Genomic DNA, 14698 nt, shown 5'->3' on the forward strand with positions numbered 1-14698 from the left:
GCAGGGGGAGGCAGGCCACGTATAAGCTGCTGTTGCACACTGAGGCAGTGGAGCACAAGTTCAATGACGAGCAATGTTTAGCATTTACGTTCACATTAAAAAGTAGGGGAAGATCGTGACAGACTGAAAGCTATGTGGGCATGCTAGCCAGTAAAACCTGTGAAAATTACTGTTAGAAAAACCAACCACTTAAAGCCTTTGGAAATGGTCCTGAGGGCATACAGCAAATATAAAAAGAAACATCTATGCACGAAAGTTCAGGAAGGAAGGCAAGAGTCTGTTATTTGAACCAAGACTGGTCTCCCGGAGCCCTCTTCCATCCAGCCTCTAGCCATGAAATGCAGCCTCTGCGACCTGGATGAAATGCCACCCGAGAATACCGGGGCGCTGGCTGCCCTTGCCCAGCTCTCTGAGTTGGTGGTTCCATGCTAGGAGATGCAAATTGAAAAGACCTCTGGCTACTGCCCCCCCACAGCACGTTAGGAGCGCTCGGCTCACAAAGCAGGGGTGTCACTCAGAGATGCCGCAGTCTCACACGAGAGAAACAACGTGCCACTAGCAAGGAAACGCCAATAAATCGACAGCCGAATTCTTAGCAGCAATGATGGGAGCCAGAAGCCAGGGGGATAACACATTCAAAACACTCAAAAGTACTTTGAACGAAGAATTGTATATTCAGCGATGCTGTGTTTCAAAAAGTGGAGGCATGATATATTTCTAGGTGAAGACAGCGACTGTGTTGCCAGCTGATCTGCATTACCAGAAATACTGAAGTCCTGCAGGCTGAAACCAGCTGGCCTCATCAGATGGTTGCTTGAATTCACATTAAAGCACGAACAGCACTGGTAAAGATAAAGGTGATTAAAAGACTATATGAATGCATTTTTGCCTTAACTGATTTACATATTATTGGTTGTATACATACAGGAATGTGTGTGGAATATTTTTGCCAATAACAGCACAAAAGAAGGTGAGAGCAAAGCTGTATTGAGCTATAATTGACAGGTTGCAAAGCAATAATAACATACCATTGGGTTTGTAACAGTAGATGCAATATGCATAATCATACCATAAAAAGGAGGAAAATGGAATAGAGGTATGTAGGAATAACATTTCTATTTCACTGGAATTTAAGCTGGTACATCTGATTCTGACAAGATGTATATAGTGAGCCCTAAACCAGCTGCTAAAAAACAGCTCAGAAAATGACATTCAAGAAATCTAAGTGCATCGTTAGAAAACACCCACCTACTGCCAGAGACCGTGGTGAAGGAGCACTAGAGGCGCAGAGACGTGAGGCACAGGGACGGAATGGCAGAGGTCAGTCGAGCTGTATGCTGTGGTAACATTGCATGTGAGTGGCTTAGCAACTCATTCAAAAGGCAAAGATGATCAGACTATGTATATGAAAGACCAAACTATATGCACGTTTAATAATGATAAAAGGAGCAATCTGTCAGGATGACCTAATAACCGTACGTACATGTCTAACTGTAGAACACCAAAATACACGCAGCAAAACCTGACCGAAATGAAGGGGATGTGAATTGGAGATTTCAGTGCCCCACTATCTTTAATGGGTAGAATCGCCAGGCAGAAGCACATCTGAAACTAATACACAATAATAAAGGTAAACTGTAATTGAAAATCAAAATTAAAAAACCTTGGCAGGAAATCAATACAGAAATAAGAGAACCTAAACAACACTATAAACCGAGTAGACCTAGCAGACATCTATAAAACAATGTACCCCAAACAGTGTAACACCCATTTTTATCAAGTACCCATGGAATATTTCCTAGGCTAGACCATATGCTAAGCAATGAAACCTGAATAGATTTATAAAAACAATACAAAGAACATTCTTTGCTACAGCAGAATAAAATTAGGAACCAGAAAAAAATATGAGAAACTAAGAAAGGTGTGGAAATTGAGCAACATGTTCCTAAATAGCCAATGAATTAAGAACTCAAAAGGGAGACCATAACATACTTGGAACTGAATGAAAAGGAGGGATCGAGGAGAAAAGGACTCATCATGGACAACAGGGTGGCGACTGCGGGGGAGGGGATATAAGGGGACTAAATGGTAATGGAAAAGTAAAAAATTTTTCAAAGTGAAGACAATATAAAAAACCTTATGAAATGTGTGCCTATATTAAGAAAGATTTCAAGTCAATAACCTAACTTTTCCACCTAAAGATACTAGAAAACGAAGAGCAAACTAAGCCTAAAACAAGCAAAAGCAAGAAAACAATAAAAAGAGTGAACTCAGCGAACTAGATAATAGAAAACCAATAGAGAAAATTAATGAAACCAATAACTTGTCCTTCGGAAAGATCAACAAAACTGACAAAACTTTTGTTTGCTAGGTTGACCAAGAAAAAAAAACAGACTCAATTACTAGACTCAGAATGAAGGAACATTACTACCAACCATAAAAATAAAAATAAAAACATTATAAAGGAATACTGTGAATGATTGCATGCCAATAAATTAGATAAGGTGGATGAAATGGAAAAATTTCTAGAAAGACTAGAAAGCCCGACTCCAGAAGAAACGAATGATCTGAATAGACCTACAGCAAGTGCAGATACTGGATAATGAAAAACCACCCATCCAGGTGACTTCACTCCTGAATTAGACAAAACATTTAAAAGACAATACCAATTCTTCGCAAACCCTTCCTAAAAATAGGAGAGGGAACACTCGTTTAATGAGGTCGATGTTACCTTATACCGAAACCAGACAAAGATAAGCATAGAACACTACACACTGATACCTCGTAGGAGTATGGTTACAAAAATCCCCAGAAACTACTATGGAACCAAATCTACAACATACAAATGGGCTTTATCCCATGAATGCAACAAGGTTGGTTTAACATCTGAGAATTAAGATGATATACCACATCAATAGAATTTAAACACACACACACACGATCACCCTCAATAAGTGCAGAAAAAGCTTTAGATAAAACAGTGCTCTGGGGACAGAAGGGAAGTTACCTGACCTGATAAAGGATTTCTCCAATGAACCCAGGGCTAACATCATACTGAATGGTGAAAGACTGGATGCCTTCTTCCCAAGATCAGGAATACTTAGGGAGGGGGTCCATCATACAAGGTGTGAGCACCAGGAGAAAGGGGATATGGGGTACCCAAAGGTATGCCCTTAGGGCATAGCCTCCACCCTGTCCCTAACCAAGGAAGCTGCAGTCAGGAGGGGCCTGGCCAAGGACGGTGATGTCCCTGCTCAGGAGTCCTCAGGTGTTGGGCATGGTGAGGTCTCCCCGGCCCCACTGCCTTGCACACAGTGTAATCTTGAGTGAGAGGCTACTCGACAGGCAGGTCAGACACGGTTCCTCTGAAAGGACCACCCAGGGGTGTCCGGCCCAAGGACCACGTGCGGCCCAGGATGGCTATGAATGCAACCCAACACAAAATTGTGAATCTACTTAAAACCTTTTTTTTTTTGCCCATCAGTTTTCGTTTGTGTTTGTGTGTTTAATGTGTGGCCCAGAGACACCAAAAGGTCAGACACCTGACAGTGCTGCCTTACCAACCTGGTGTTTCCTAACTTCCCTGAGGATCAGAATCACCTGAGTTCATGTTAAAAACAGTCCCTTCTGTAGCCAGACACGGCCCCATCCCAGATCTGGGAGGCCTGGCGCCTAGGATATTCAACAGGCCCCCACTAGAGCTTTGTGTGGAAGGAGCTGTGGAGCCCACGTGACCCAGCATTCCCTCCCCAGTGTCCACTCCCAGCCCCTCACAGGGGAAAGTTTCAGGAGCAGCCCTCACAGGATGGAAGGTTCCCAGGGACCTGCATGCTAAATTTAAGGGTGGGGGTGGTGGTGGGACAGGGTGTCTTCAAGAGAGCCTGGGGACACCAGGGTCTGTTCTTGAGGAGGTTCCAGCCTCAGCCTGGGCTCTTCGTGTCCAGCCTGCACCCAAACCACCCTGCTTAGCCTCCTTCCTGCCAACTTGCTTGAATGATGTTTATTTTTCACATTCTTAGGAAGAGGCCAGTCCTTTTCTCAGCAAACGCAGGGAAAGGAGGCTGTGCCAGGTTCTCATCTGGCCAGATCTATCTGCAATGACAGGAACCCAAGCTGTGTCTGGAGCAGAGAGGGATGGAATCTCCAGATTTGAACACCCTGATCAAGAAAATCGCAACACTATGCAAACAATAAGAAATTGCACATGTAAACAGGCCACTGAGGCTCATGTAAGATTATAATTGTCATCTAAGCCCCTAAATTTAATCTTTAATGTTCACCAAAACTGCCTTTCATTGAATTTGAATAAATGTGATAAATTTAAACTAGAAATAAAAAGAAAAACCCTGAAACAACAGCAGTCAAACCCAGGAGCTTCATGGGACAGAGAGAGGGGCATTCTTAGAGTTTCCTAGGAAGGGTTTGCAAACAGTGTCCAGGGCCTCAGCTGGTGTGTGAGGGCAGAAGGGCCCCTTTTGCCTTGGAGACTTGGGTGGGCCTTGCAGGGTGGAGCTGCAGGGAGAAGCTCCCAGAGTCACGGAACTCACAGGGGTGTCATGCTGTGGATTCAAACTATCTACAAGGGAGACATCCAGAGTAGGGCCCCAGGGCAAGGGGAAGCTAACTTCCCTTGGTGGCTGCGGGAAACAGGGTCTGCTTGGAACAGGGCCAATGGCGGGGAGGGGATCTAGAATGGTGGGTGAGAGTCAGCTGGCAGAGGCCCCTGGTGCTGACCCCAGGGCCAGAGAAGGTGAGGAGGGCAGGGGGGAGCCCAGGCCTGTCCAACCCCAGCCCCACCCCCTGACACAGCCGGAAAAGGCCAGGGAGGAGGGAGAATGGCCCAGGGCTCAAGCATTCAGAAGACTTCAGGGAGGTAAGGATGGGGTGTAGGGAGTCAATGTGTGGGAACCTGAGGCCAAGGGTTCCCCTCCCACGGACATGAGATGAAGTTTCCCCCTCTCAGCGGCAGGAAAGTCTGTCAGTTGTGTTGCCCAGACTTGGGGCAGGGACAACAGCGAATGCTGCGACAGTCCACTGTGGTTGAGGGTGGCGGTCCCTGTAGGCCCCAGACCCTTCGACAGCAGTTGTAAGTGCTGGGCCATCAAATGGGATCCTCTGCTCTGCTTCAGTCTCTGCCCCGAGAGCCACGATGCTGCTGTCAGGGTCATCCTTTGGGCCACTGGTGGTCCAGTGTTGTGGAATAAACTCATAAACAGATGGGGCACAAGAATTCGGTGTGGCTGATCTGGGTCATGAGGGAAGACGCAGCCTAGGATGACAGAGGTCATTTAAAACGTAAAGTCCCCTTTGCAGGGACCTGATTCTCCCTGGGGATGCCTGAGGCAGCACCCAGCAGGCCGTGTGGGGACCATGACCACTCGTTCATGGAACTAGACAGTACCTCTCCGTAGGAGCAGGTCCCTCTCAGTTGAGGGCAGGTCAGAGGAGGAGGATGGACGTGTTACAACCTGGAGCTCACCATAGTTCCATAGTTGGTGCAAGGAAGCCCCCAGGACTCTCCGAGGGTGGCTGTGCAGTGCTGAGGAACGGCGTCTCTCCCGAGGGTGTGAAGCGCCGGATGGTGGCCCCGGAGGTCTACTCACACTGGAGTCCTCCTGAGCAGCTCCCAAACTGGCTCCCATCTCTCCACCCCTGACCCTCATCCTCCAGAGATGCCGTCCCCACTCCCGCCCTCCCGCTGGAAAGCCCTGGAGCATCCCCTGCCCTAGTGGTTAGGCCGAGCTCCTTTGGCCCTTTACCCTCAGCCGCCCCAGCTTTGGGGGTCCCCACTCCCTGCTGTGCCCCCCAGCACTCCCCTGGCTGCATCCCGTGCAACCGCGGTAGGCATCTCCCCAGGAACAGGCGCGAGGGGCTCCTCCACCGTAGGGTTTGCATTTCCCCTAGGGTGCTGTGCTGCTGCACCTGTTGAGCCGGAGGTTGTCTGGGGGGGGGGGGGGGGCGGGGGGCGCTTAGGGACAGATCAGCCCCGCGCGGACGCGGAGCTAGCGTTTTCCCGGAGGGGCAGCTCGCCCAGCCCAGCCACATTCCACAGGGGGCGGGGGCGGTCTTCTGAAAGGACAACCACCACCCAGCCTCCTCTATTGGGTCCGCGGCCAGGATCCAGCGTCCAAGAGGGGCCACTGATAACGCGAGACCAACTCGCTGGAGAGCAGTGACAACGCCCCCAGACGTCCCGCAAGAAGAGCGCGGGGCCGGAGCCTGAGTGGGGCGGGGCCGAGCCTGCAGCGGAGCGGATTCCGGAGAGCTGAGTTCCCTGCGGACCGAGGCCCTGGCCCGTCCGTTACCGTGTCGAATCCGTTGGGACCAATAGCGACTTCCCTGCATGGCTATTGGTCCAGGGAAGGTTACAGGACGCCAGCCGGACCGGAAGTTCCTGACCCGAGCGAGAGGGCGGGCGGAAAAAGCGCAGGGAATGTCATCCTACACCGCGCCTTCTCCCCGGGTCCGCTACCCCGCGCTCCACCCCTCCCCTGCCCCGCCCAGCCCCGCCCCTCCACGCTCCACCCCTCCCCTGCCCCGCCCCGCCCCCTACGCGCTTCTCATCCCGCCCCGCCCCTCCGCGTCCCCACTCCGCGGCGCCCCCACAGGCTTCTAATCTCCTCCCATCCCTCCTGCCTGGCTCTCATCCAAATGTTCCCCTCCCCCCCGACCTTCCAACCCGCCCTGGCAACTGCAGCATAGAGGAAAGCCGGGCACCCTGCACTTGACTCCTCTTCCCAGTTTTGCAGGTACGTATTTCGCTTTTATTTCGCGTTTATTAACGGCTACGGAGACTTGTCACAGTACTTTTATTTAATGCAAATACAAGCGATCAGCGTTTTAACGAAGCTGTGTCCTTCAATAACACAGAAAAAGAGGTGGGTAAGATGAATCTGCATTTTCCTGGAAGTGATGTTTAATATTAGTAAGTTGATTATTTGAGACTTGATTTATTTGAATTCGTGGATGCAAAAACATGAACGTTCAGCTTTCCAAATACACCGACTTTACGAGCAGCACAAACAAGTCAGGAATGACATTCACCAACAGACCAGACACATCAGCAGTGACCCATCCTCTCACAGACAGGGAAGGAGACTGAAGAGACGAAGTTACTTGCAGTGCACTTGTCTCCAGAGAGGCTCATCTGAAACCTTGGTCCTGAACCCCACCCTCCTCCTGCAAAACACACACGTCCCACAGATCCATCACAGCGTGGGCCCATCGCGACTCCACTGAATGTGGAATATGTAGAGCCTCGATTCTCCGTTTTGATTAGTCTCAGTACTGGCTGGCTTATGAGACATTTTTCCATTTGGAACGGTTAGCATTACATACCTACTCAGTAATCACAGCTCACCGTAGCAAAAGGGATCTAAATGAGCCAGGCTCTACAGGCTAGTGGGCCAGCATCGTCACACCATCCAGCTACGCTAGGTTCCATTTGCACTGATGATGAACGAATTAAAGAAACGGCAGTCTTTTCGAAGGGTGGACAGAGCTTTGTAGTTTCACATGTAGTGGAGACTTAAGGAAACCACAAATACCCAATCTTTTTTTGGTAGTCAGTTTTGCTTTTTCTGGGTTGGGATTCTGAGCAGCCGTAACAGCCAGTATAGTACAGGCGTTGTGGCTGAGAACTGACTTTCCTACGTGGTATTGCCAGGAGTCCCTGGGACCGGTCAGCTAGCACGTTTGCCTAACATAGCGGAAGTAATGATAGGGACCGGTAAAGACAGCCCTTGGAAAGAGGTTTTCAATTTTTCATTCACAAAGTAAATCAAGCTTCCTAATTGCTACAACAGGGCCAGAAAGCTCAGCTCCTACTAGCCTGCAAGCCCTTTCTCTCTGCTTCCTTGTGTGACCTTCACCTCTGTTACAGGAACAGCTTGACTGCTTTCTCTAGTTCATTCGTGTTCAAAGAACTCATGGCAGGCAGTGGTAACCATGGCAATGAAGGCCACAAATTCCTGGAAGTCACATTCGCCATCTCCGTCGTTGTCCAGTGTCTCCATGACTTTGTCCACAGCCTCCTGCTCTTTGATTTCCTAAGAGAGATCAGTCACCCAGCTTATTTTTAAATGAAATTTAAGGCCATCAAAACACGATTCAAAGTTGGCTGGTTTTAAAAATCTGTATCAGGAATCACCTAAGGTGTAAAATACCAAATACCAGAAAGACTTCTGCTGTGACCCGGGCGGGGACTGTTGGTGGGGGATCTGTGCCTTCCCTGCCTTACTTTAGCTGCTTGTAAAGGCTGAATGGAACACCGAGATCTGAAAACCTGCAGTTGTCACCACTACACTTTAAACAAAACACCCGGAAAACAAGAATAGCATCTCAGGCCCTGGCTGGCGTAGCTCAGTGGATTGAGCGCGGGCTGGGAACCAAAGTGTCCCAGGTTCGATTCCCAGCCAGGGTACATTCCTGGGTTGCAGGCCATAACCCCCAGCAACCTGCACATTGATGTTCCTCTCTCTCTCTCTCTCTCTATCTCCCTCCCTTCCCTCCCTAAAAATAAATAAATAAAATCTTAAAAAAAAAAAAAAAAATAGCATCTCAGTCAGCCTCTGGAGAGTGTTATAGGCAAATGTCTTGAAAGAAAAAATGAACTTTTGCCCCCCCCCCCTACATTTTTCAGTTTCTATGTGTGGAAGTCCCTAAAGTGAGGGCTTCCATAGACTTTTGTGTTTTGAAAATGGTTTGTTTGTTCGTTTGCTGAAGTAGCTCTTGGGAGCATGCCCTAAGTTTGTTAACCCTGTGTGTTCTTTTTGCCACTCGAGTTGCTTTCTAGGTGTCATGGAACTTTTCCTGATGGTTCTGCCCGACCCAGAAGCTGGGTGAATGGTTACAAAGTCTCTGCGGAACAAACACGGTTCAGGGCTCTGACTGTTGTGCAAAAAATGTGGCAATGAACACCGAAGAAGAGCATCAATGTGGGGTATTTAGAGTAACTAGTCTCCAGAGCAGCACTGTGGGCCTGAAGACGTCCGGGGCTTCTGCAATCTAGAACACGTGGAAGACTGAGATTGCGGTGGGGGGGCGAACCTAAAGCATCGGCCAAAAGGTGGATGGCAGCAGTGTGTTACTGCAATTACATTATAGGTTTGCCTCCAAACCGAAATTACCCTGATAAAATCAGGCCAACAAATGTTCATGATACCTTGGTACACTACTGTTGAATTGCTTATCTTTTATAAGTTGGGGTTACCACATGGTAAGCTTTTTCTATCTTTTAAAATAATAATAGCAGTTACTGGTTAACTATATGAGCTTTCACTATATGTTAAGCACTTGAAAAACAATGTGTCATTTCATCTTTACGACAAGCCTTTCTACAGAAGTATCTGGGGCTCTGATTGTTAGGTTGGAAGGCAGAATTGGTGGGACTGGGTAACTAACACGTGAGTGATGCAGCGGCCACGGGGACATGAATGCCTGGGAGGCCAGTCCCGGAATCAGACGGGATGCCTCCCCCACCCCACCTCAAGCCTGCAGATCACTTCTTTTGCTCTGCTCTCTCACAGCACTGGAGTGTTTGGTGGGCATGGGACAGGGGAGCCTCAGGAAACCGGCAGTGGGCGCTGCCCTGCTGCAGGAGCCTGGGGCTCGCCCCGCACTGAGAGGCTCAGCTGGCTGGGAGGGCAGCTCCCCGCCACCGCCAGGGTGCTCTGGTATCCTCCCCGGAATTAGCTCCTGGTCACCCATTAGTGCACTGGTTCGTTGGCCGGCCTGTTCCCCTCTGTGTGATTGATTAGTCACTGCAGTGACCTTGGTTCTGGGCGCTAAGGGAAGGGCAGGTACCAGGTAGACTGCAGTTCACTGCCTTGGGGGCACAAGACTGACGTGCAGTAGAGACGGTGGGTGGCCGATCCAAGGGCGGGCACCGATGGGTAGGGACGTGAGTCCTGGGTGAGGCCTCGGCATCCTTTCACCACAGGCCAGAGTGGCCCCGCTTGGGGAAGGAGGGCTCACCAGGAGCCCTCAGGCAGCTTCCTCAGTTAGGGTCCTAACCTGCCCAGCGCCCCTTATTCCATGAAGCACCTGACAAGCCCCTTACCCCCCCAGGCCTCCAATGGGGGCAGCGCCCTCACACCCTTGGTCAGGAAGGCTGTGGCCCTCCCTTCAGTGATGGGCCGGCCTGGGTGCCTCAGGAGCAGGGGCCGTGTCCTTGGGCCTGTGTCTCCCGGTATTGAACTCAAGAGTGCTCAGGAGGTGTCTGCTGAGCGAGCAGAATCGTCATCACCACCGGGGATGTGAAACATCTAGCTAAGCTAAAGTGACCCTTTTCTCCAAAACAAAAGCTCATCTTTAACATCTTAATAGCACCGTGGTCCCTGAAAAGTCATGAGTCTGTTTTCCGTCTGTTCTGCCATCACCCCTGTGGAGCCTTAGATTTCTCCAAGAAGAGCCAGCATTATTTGGGATGTGGACTTTTGCCTTTGAGCGAGCACTTTTCCCTTGAGGCTCCTGCTAGACACAGAACAAACGAAAACGAAGACAGCGGGGCCCAGCGAAGCTGGCCTCCGTGGTGCGGGTTGGGTGATGCACACGAGTTCTCAGGCGCTGCCCAGGAGACCTGGAGCAGGCCTGGCATCGCCTTCACGGCCGCTCAGAAGGAGAGTGCACGGGCGGTTTTGTAAGTGGAGCGGAGAACGCATAAACAGTCCATTTTAAAAAGCAAGACTCACCTCCAAAAAATGGGAAAGCTCGTTGTTGATGAGCTCCTTGAGTTCGGACTTCTTCAGCTTGTGCTTGTCGCCCTCCCTTCCGGAATACTGGTGGAAAACATCAATGAGGGCCACCACGGCCTTCTCCAGCTCAGACATCCTGGGGGTCCACAGAGGGGAGAGGCCTTCTCATGCTTTTTGCCTTGTGTTACACAGAACAGTTAACATGTTACCTGTGCAGACCTCTACCCGGAGGAGGGGCCTGGGCCAGCCTCGGGGCATCTCCCTGGTCAGGCTTAGAGCAGGGCATTCTGGGAACGTGCTGGGCTGTCACCGCTCTCCCATCCACCTTTTAGAGCCGATGCTCTTCCCCGGTCCCTTCTCTGTTCCTGTCTGCCACCTTGATGAGTTCCCAGGCCCTCCGGCTTCTCTGGTTGGGTTTGGCTAATGGGAAACTTCAGCAAAAATATGGAGGCAGGGCAGGAGGGAGTGCTGGGATTGACCCCTGCCTCCCCCTGGGGCCACCCTCTGCCCTGGCAGGGCTCCCAGTCAGTGACAGAACGGGCGAGCAGAGCGGCAGCTGCAAGCTGTTTGATTCAACAGAAAGTGACGAGGAGCCAGAGGAGGGTACAAACATCAGTAGTATCTTTGTACTCTCTCAGTAAACAGCTGGAAGACGGGAGAACCCCGTTCATACAGCAGCACGTACATGTTACTAAGAGTAAATTTAGTATGAGAAGTGCAGCTCCTTCCAAAAGATTTTAAGGATCATAAAACAGGAATTTGCATTCTTTTGAATTAATATATAAATTTGACTCATTTTAAATACAAATCTTTACTGGAAAAATAAATATGGTAGAATTGCCACAATTGTTTTTTTGAAAAAGAAGATCAATGAAAAGTATGTTGACGGACCAGAAGCAAAAATGTATTTTCAGGTTATAAATTAAGCTGGTTCCGCTGCAGGAACAGGTGTGTAGGAGGCACCACCGCCAGGTGCTGACTCAGTACCCACGGAGGTGCTGCCCCAGGCAAATGGGGGGGGGTCTCTTCTTCACTCCCAGGTATTCCCGTGCAGCTGTCAGGGTCAGAAACGGTCCGCTCCCCTGCACGCGCACCCGATACCAGGGCCTGTGCCCCGAAGAAACACCTGCCACATCCCAGGGAGTTAGGGCACATTTTACCAAGGGCAGTTTTCAATTGTTTCACAAAACTGAGACGCTCAGGAGAAATTTACCAACTTTTGACCTTGAATTCTTATTAAAGAATCTTAGCACTATAATCGTTAAGAAAAAGACAAGATTTACATCAAATTGTTGAAAAATCATTCCCATGCTGAATGTCACATCTTAAAAATAACTTGGAGTAAAAGATTTAAAATTGTATTTATTTCTGCCTTCCTAAGGGACAGAGAGTTCAGGCTGTTTGTTTTGGCATGGTCTTTGCTGGAGTCGTGCTATTGATTATCGGTCTGCTTTGCTTTGCTCCGAAGTCCCTAATCATTGGATATATCAGACGTAGATAGAGCAATTCAGATGGATTGAAATCTTTAACAATTCCTACTTTCTTTTCCTTTGCACTCAAGTTTCAATTATTGATTTTTTTTTAAAGAAACAAAACAACCCTGGCCAGGTAGCTCAGCAACAACAATCAACCAATAAAAGTGTAAATAAGCAGAACGACAAATTACTGTCCCCATCTTTTTCTTTCTCTCTCCGTCCCTTTCTCCAAACTCAATTTAAAAAAGAAACAAAACCCCCCCCAAACTTTTACATTATCCTGATGCTTCTCAAAGTCCATGATGATTTGGGGAAGAGGAAGGAAAATTATTTACTTTTCGTGGAAAAATATGACCAGTGAGATTTTTAAGAGGAGAGACATAAAACATTCTTCATATGTTTTAAAACTCCATAAAACATGGTTTTCTTCATAGCCATACTATGAGTTAATTAAAACAATTTTCATGTTAAATTATTCCCTTTGACTAAGAAACAATTGATGGTTTAAAGCTTTTAAGAGAAATGGAAATGAAATCTCCATGTTTCCTGTTCACTTCATTCTGTGAATGTTATTCCTGCATCAGCTAGCCTCTTACTCCTGCATTACTCTCTATATGTCAAAATCAAGAGAGATTTGGGGCTTTTACTTCTTTTTTTTTAAGATTTTATTTATTTATTTTTAGAGAGGGAACGGAGGGAGGAAAAGAGAGAAACATCAATGTGCGGTTGCTGGGGGCCGTGGCCTGCAACCCAGGCATGTGCCCTGACTGGGAATCAAACCAGCAACCCTTTGGCTCGCCGCCTGCACTCAATCCACTGAGCTACACCAGCTAGGGCTGGGCTTTTACTTCAGCCCAGAAGGACACATCACACATGATGTGACGGTCCCCTGAGAAATGATAAGACTGATGATGGTTAAACTCACCATACACCCTGAATTCTTTGACTCGTTTATAATTCACTTGCAAAGCCCTCTCAGTTGCCATGGGAGTGCTGACTGGTGCCCAGGGGACCCTGACATCCCCCTTTGAGAGGAACGGGAACAGTGAGAGGCAGTCCTGGCCCCAGGCCAAGACAGGTGCAAGGAAGAGAGAAAATCTGTATCTGTAAGATAGAGCTACATAGCATCAGGTTGCCGCCACCCTCAGTCCTGAAGAAGCAAAGCCCTCCTCTTCAAAGAGGGAAGAGTCAATATTTTCGGCACTTCTGGGGAAATGTCAGCAGTCACCTCTGAGCCCCAGACAGTGGTTTCTCTGATGTATGGTAACAAAAACATGGGCAAAGGGACCCTCCAGCTGCCACGGGTTAAGGCGGCTGTGTCCGCGATGCAGCAGTAAGATCCATTGCAGCACTTTAGAAATGCTGCAATGATCCTGAAGGGTCTTTTTAAACTACCGCCCAGCTCTCCAACCCACCCTCTGAGTCCCCTGCCCCCTCCCCCCAAAAAGCAGGGTGTCCCCCCTCACGTTGTGATCTTGGTCTCTGGCTCTTTGTGGTCACCTCCTGGCTGCAGCGTCCTGCGTGGCAGGAGAGGTGGGCAGGGGCAGCCTTTTATCCCTTCCTCTGGGCGTGGGCCCCTTGTGCAGTCCCACTGCAGGCCCAGGCGGCCAATGGGGGCTGAGGGCCGAGTGGGGAGGGCTGGGGCAGCCAGGCCGGCACACAGGGCTGCATTGACCAAGCTGCCACCCGGGGCCTGCGCTGGGGCCAAGGAAGAAAACTGCCTGTGGGGCAGGAAGTGAGGAGTCAGCTTTTGTGCTATTTTTAATTTATACATGAATATTAATGGTCTTCTAAAAGCAAGGTTGGGGGTGGGAAGAGTAGAGAGCCGGATTAATTGATTCAAACAAAGCAAATGTTCAGCCAAGAACGCAGAGCGTCCAAGTGCAGGCTGGCCCACGCTGTTTTCCAGTGGAGAGGCCTCTGAGCTCCCTCCTGCCTCCAGCTCCCCCAGCGTGGCCCCCAGCAGCAGGCAGCAAGCATGCCTGCGGACATCTGCACCCCGAGCTGAGCAGGGCTGCCTCAAGGAGCCGCCGCGCCCGGCACCTGCAAGGACTGAACTATCTGGTAAAAAACTACCTGATGCATTTCGGGGGAAATCCTTGTTTAATGTGGTTGAGGGCACCAGCCGGGCATTCTCCAAGGATGAATGCTTGCGGACTTTGAGACCCGGACAGTGCCCTGGGACCTGGCCTGTCCAAGGACCCTTCTCCACAGAGCCACAGGTTCTGGGCCTCACCGAGACTGAGGCCGCACAGTAGCCACGGGAAAGCCAGGCCCAGCCACTCTGCCACTTGTCTTCTGTGGCACCTTACCTGGGATATTTCCAAGCAGAAACCCAAAAGGTAGGCACTCCTTCAGACAATTATCCAACAGACATCAGCTCCAAAGTCATCAAAAGGTTCCAGGACCCGAATTAGGGCCCTTCTGACTCAGGTTCACGGTGGCCATGGAAGGACCCAATGCACAAAGATGTCTGTGGACGCAGTGGCTTTGTTGTCATCTGTTTTACCAGGGACTTCTTGTCTGTTC

General features: G+C 49.6%; 1 protein-coding gene and 1 long non-coding RNA gene across 4 annotated transcripts; one reads left to right on the forward strand and one right to left on the reverse strand.

Moving 5' to 3' along the window:
- Positions 1-6606: 6606 nt before the first annotated feature.
- On the forward strand, positions 6607-11959 carry LOC118498774. 2 transcript variants are annotated; one of them, XR_004901229.1, is made up of 2 exons: positions 6607-6749; positions 8784-11959. It is a non-coding gene; the product is annotated as an uncharacterized LOC118498774 (long non-coding RNA). The 2 variants fall into 2 exon arrangements; XR_004901230.1 differs by having other exon boundaries at positions 8795-11959.
- S100B (S100 calcium binding protein B) lies at positions 6793-13808 on the reverse strand. 2 transcript variants are annotated; one of them, XM_028505276.2, is made up of 3 exons: positions 13636-13808; positions 10692-10872; positions 6793-8048 (listed from the first exon to the last, which is right to left on the reverse strand). In XM_028505276.2, exons 2-3 carry the CDS (start codon positions 10827-10829, stop codon positions 7908-7910), a joined length of 279 nt encoding a protein of 92 aa, XP_028361077.1. In that variant the 5' UTR covers positions 10830-10872; positions 13636-13808; the 3' UTR covers positions 6793-7907. The 2 variants fall into 2 exon arrangements, with proteins under 2 accessions (XP_028361077.1, XP_028361076.1); XM_028505275.2 differs by having other exon boundaries at positions 10692-10830; positions 13636-13796.
- Between the last annotated feature and the right edge of the window lie 890 nt (positions 13809-14698).

Source organism: Phyllostomus discolor, chromosome 2, assembly GCF_004126475.2.
Source record: "Phyllostomus discolor isolate MPI-MPIP mPhyDis1 chromosome 2, mPhyDis1.pri.v3, whole genome shotgun sequence".
In the NCBI taxonomy this organism is placed as follows: domain Eukaryota; kingdom Metazoa; phylum Chordata; class Mammalia; order Chiroptera; family Phyllostomidae; genus Phyllostomus; species Phyllostomus discolor.

What these genes read in the sequence shown, in the direction of transcription:
- S100B (XM_028505276.2), bottom strand. Translation starts at nt 10,829, where the DNA reads ATGTCTGAGCTGGAGAAGGCCGTGGTGGCCCTCATTGATGTTTTCCAC. An exon ending in AGCTTTCCCATTTTTTGGAG is followed by an intron (nt 8,049 to 10,691) that starts GTGAGTCTTGCT and finishes GATCTCTCTTAG; the next exon opens with GAAATCAAAGAGCAGGAGGC.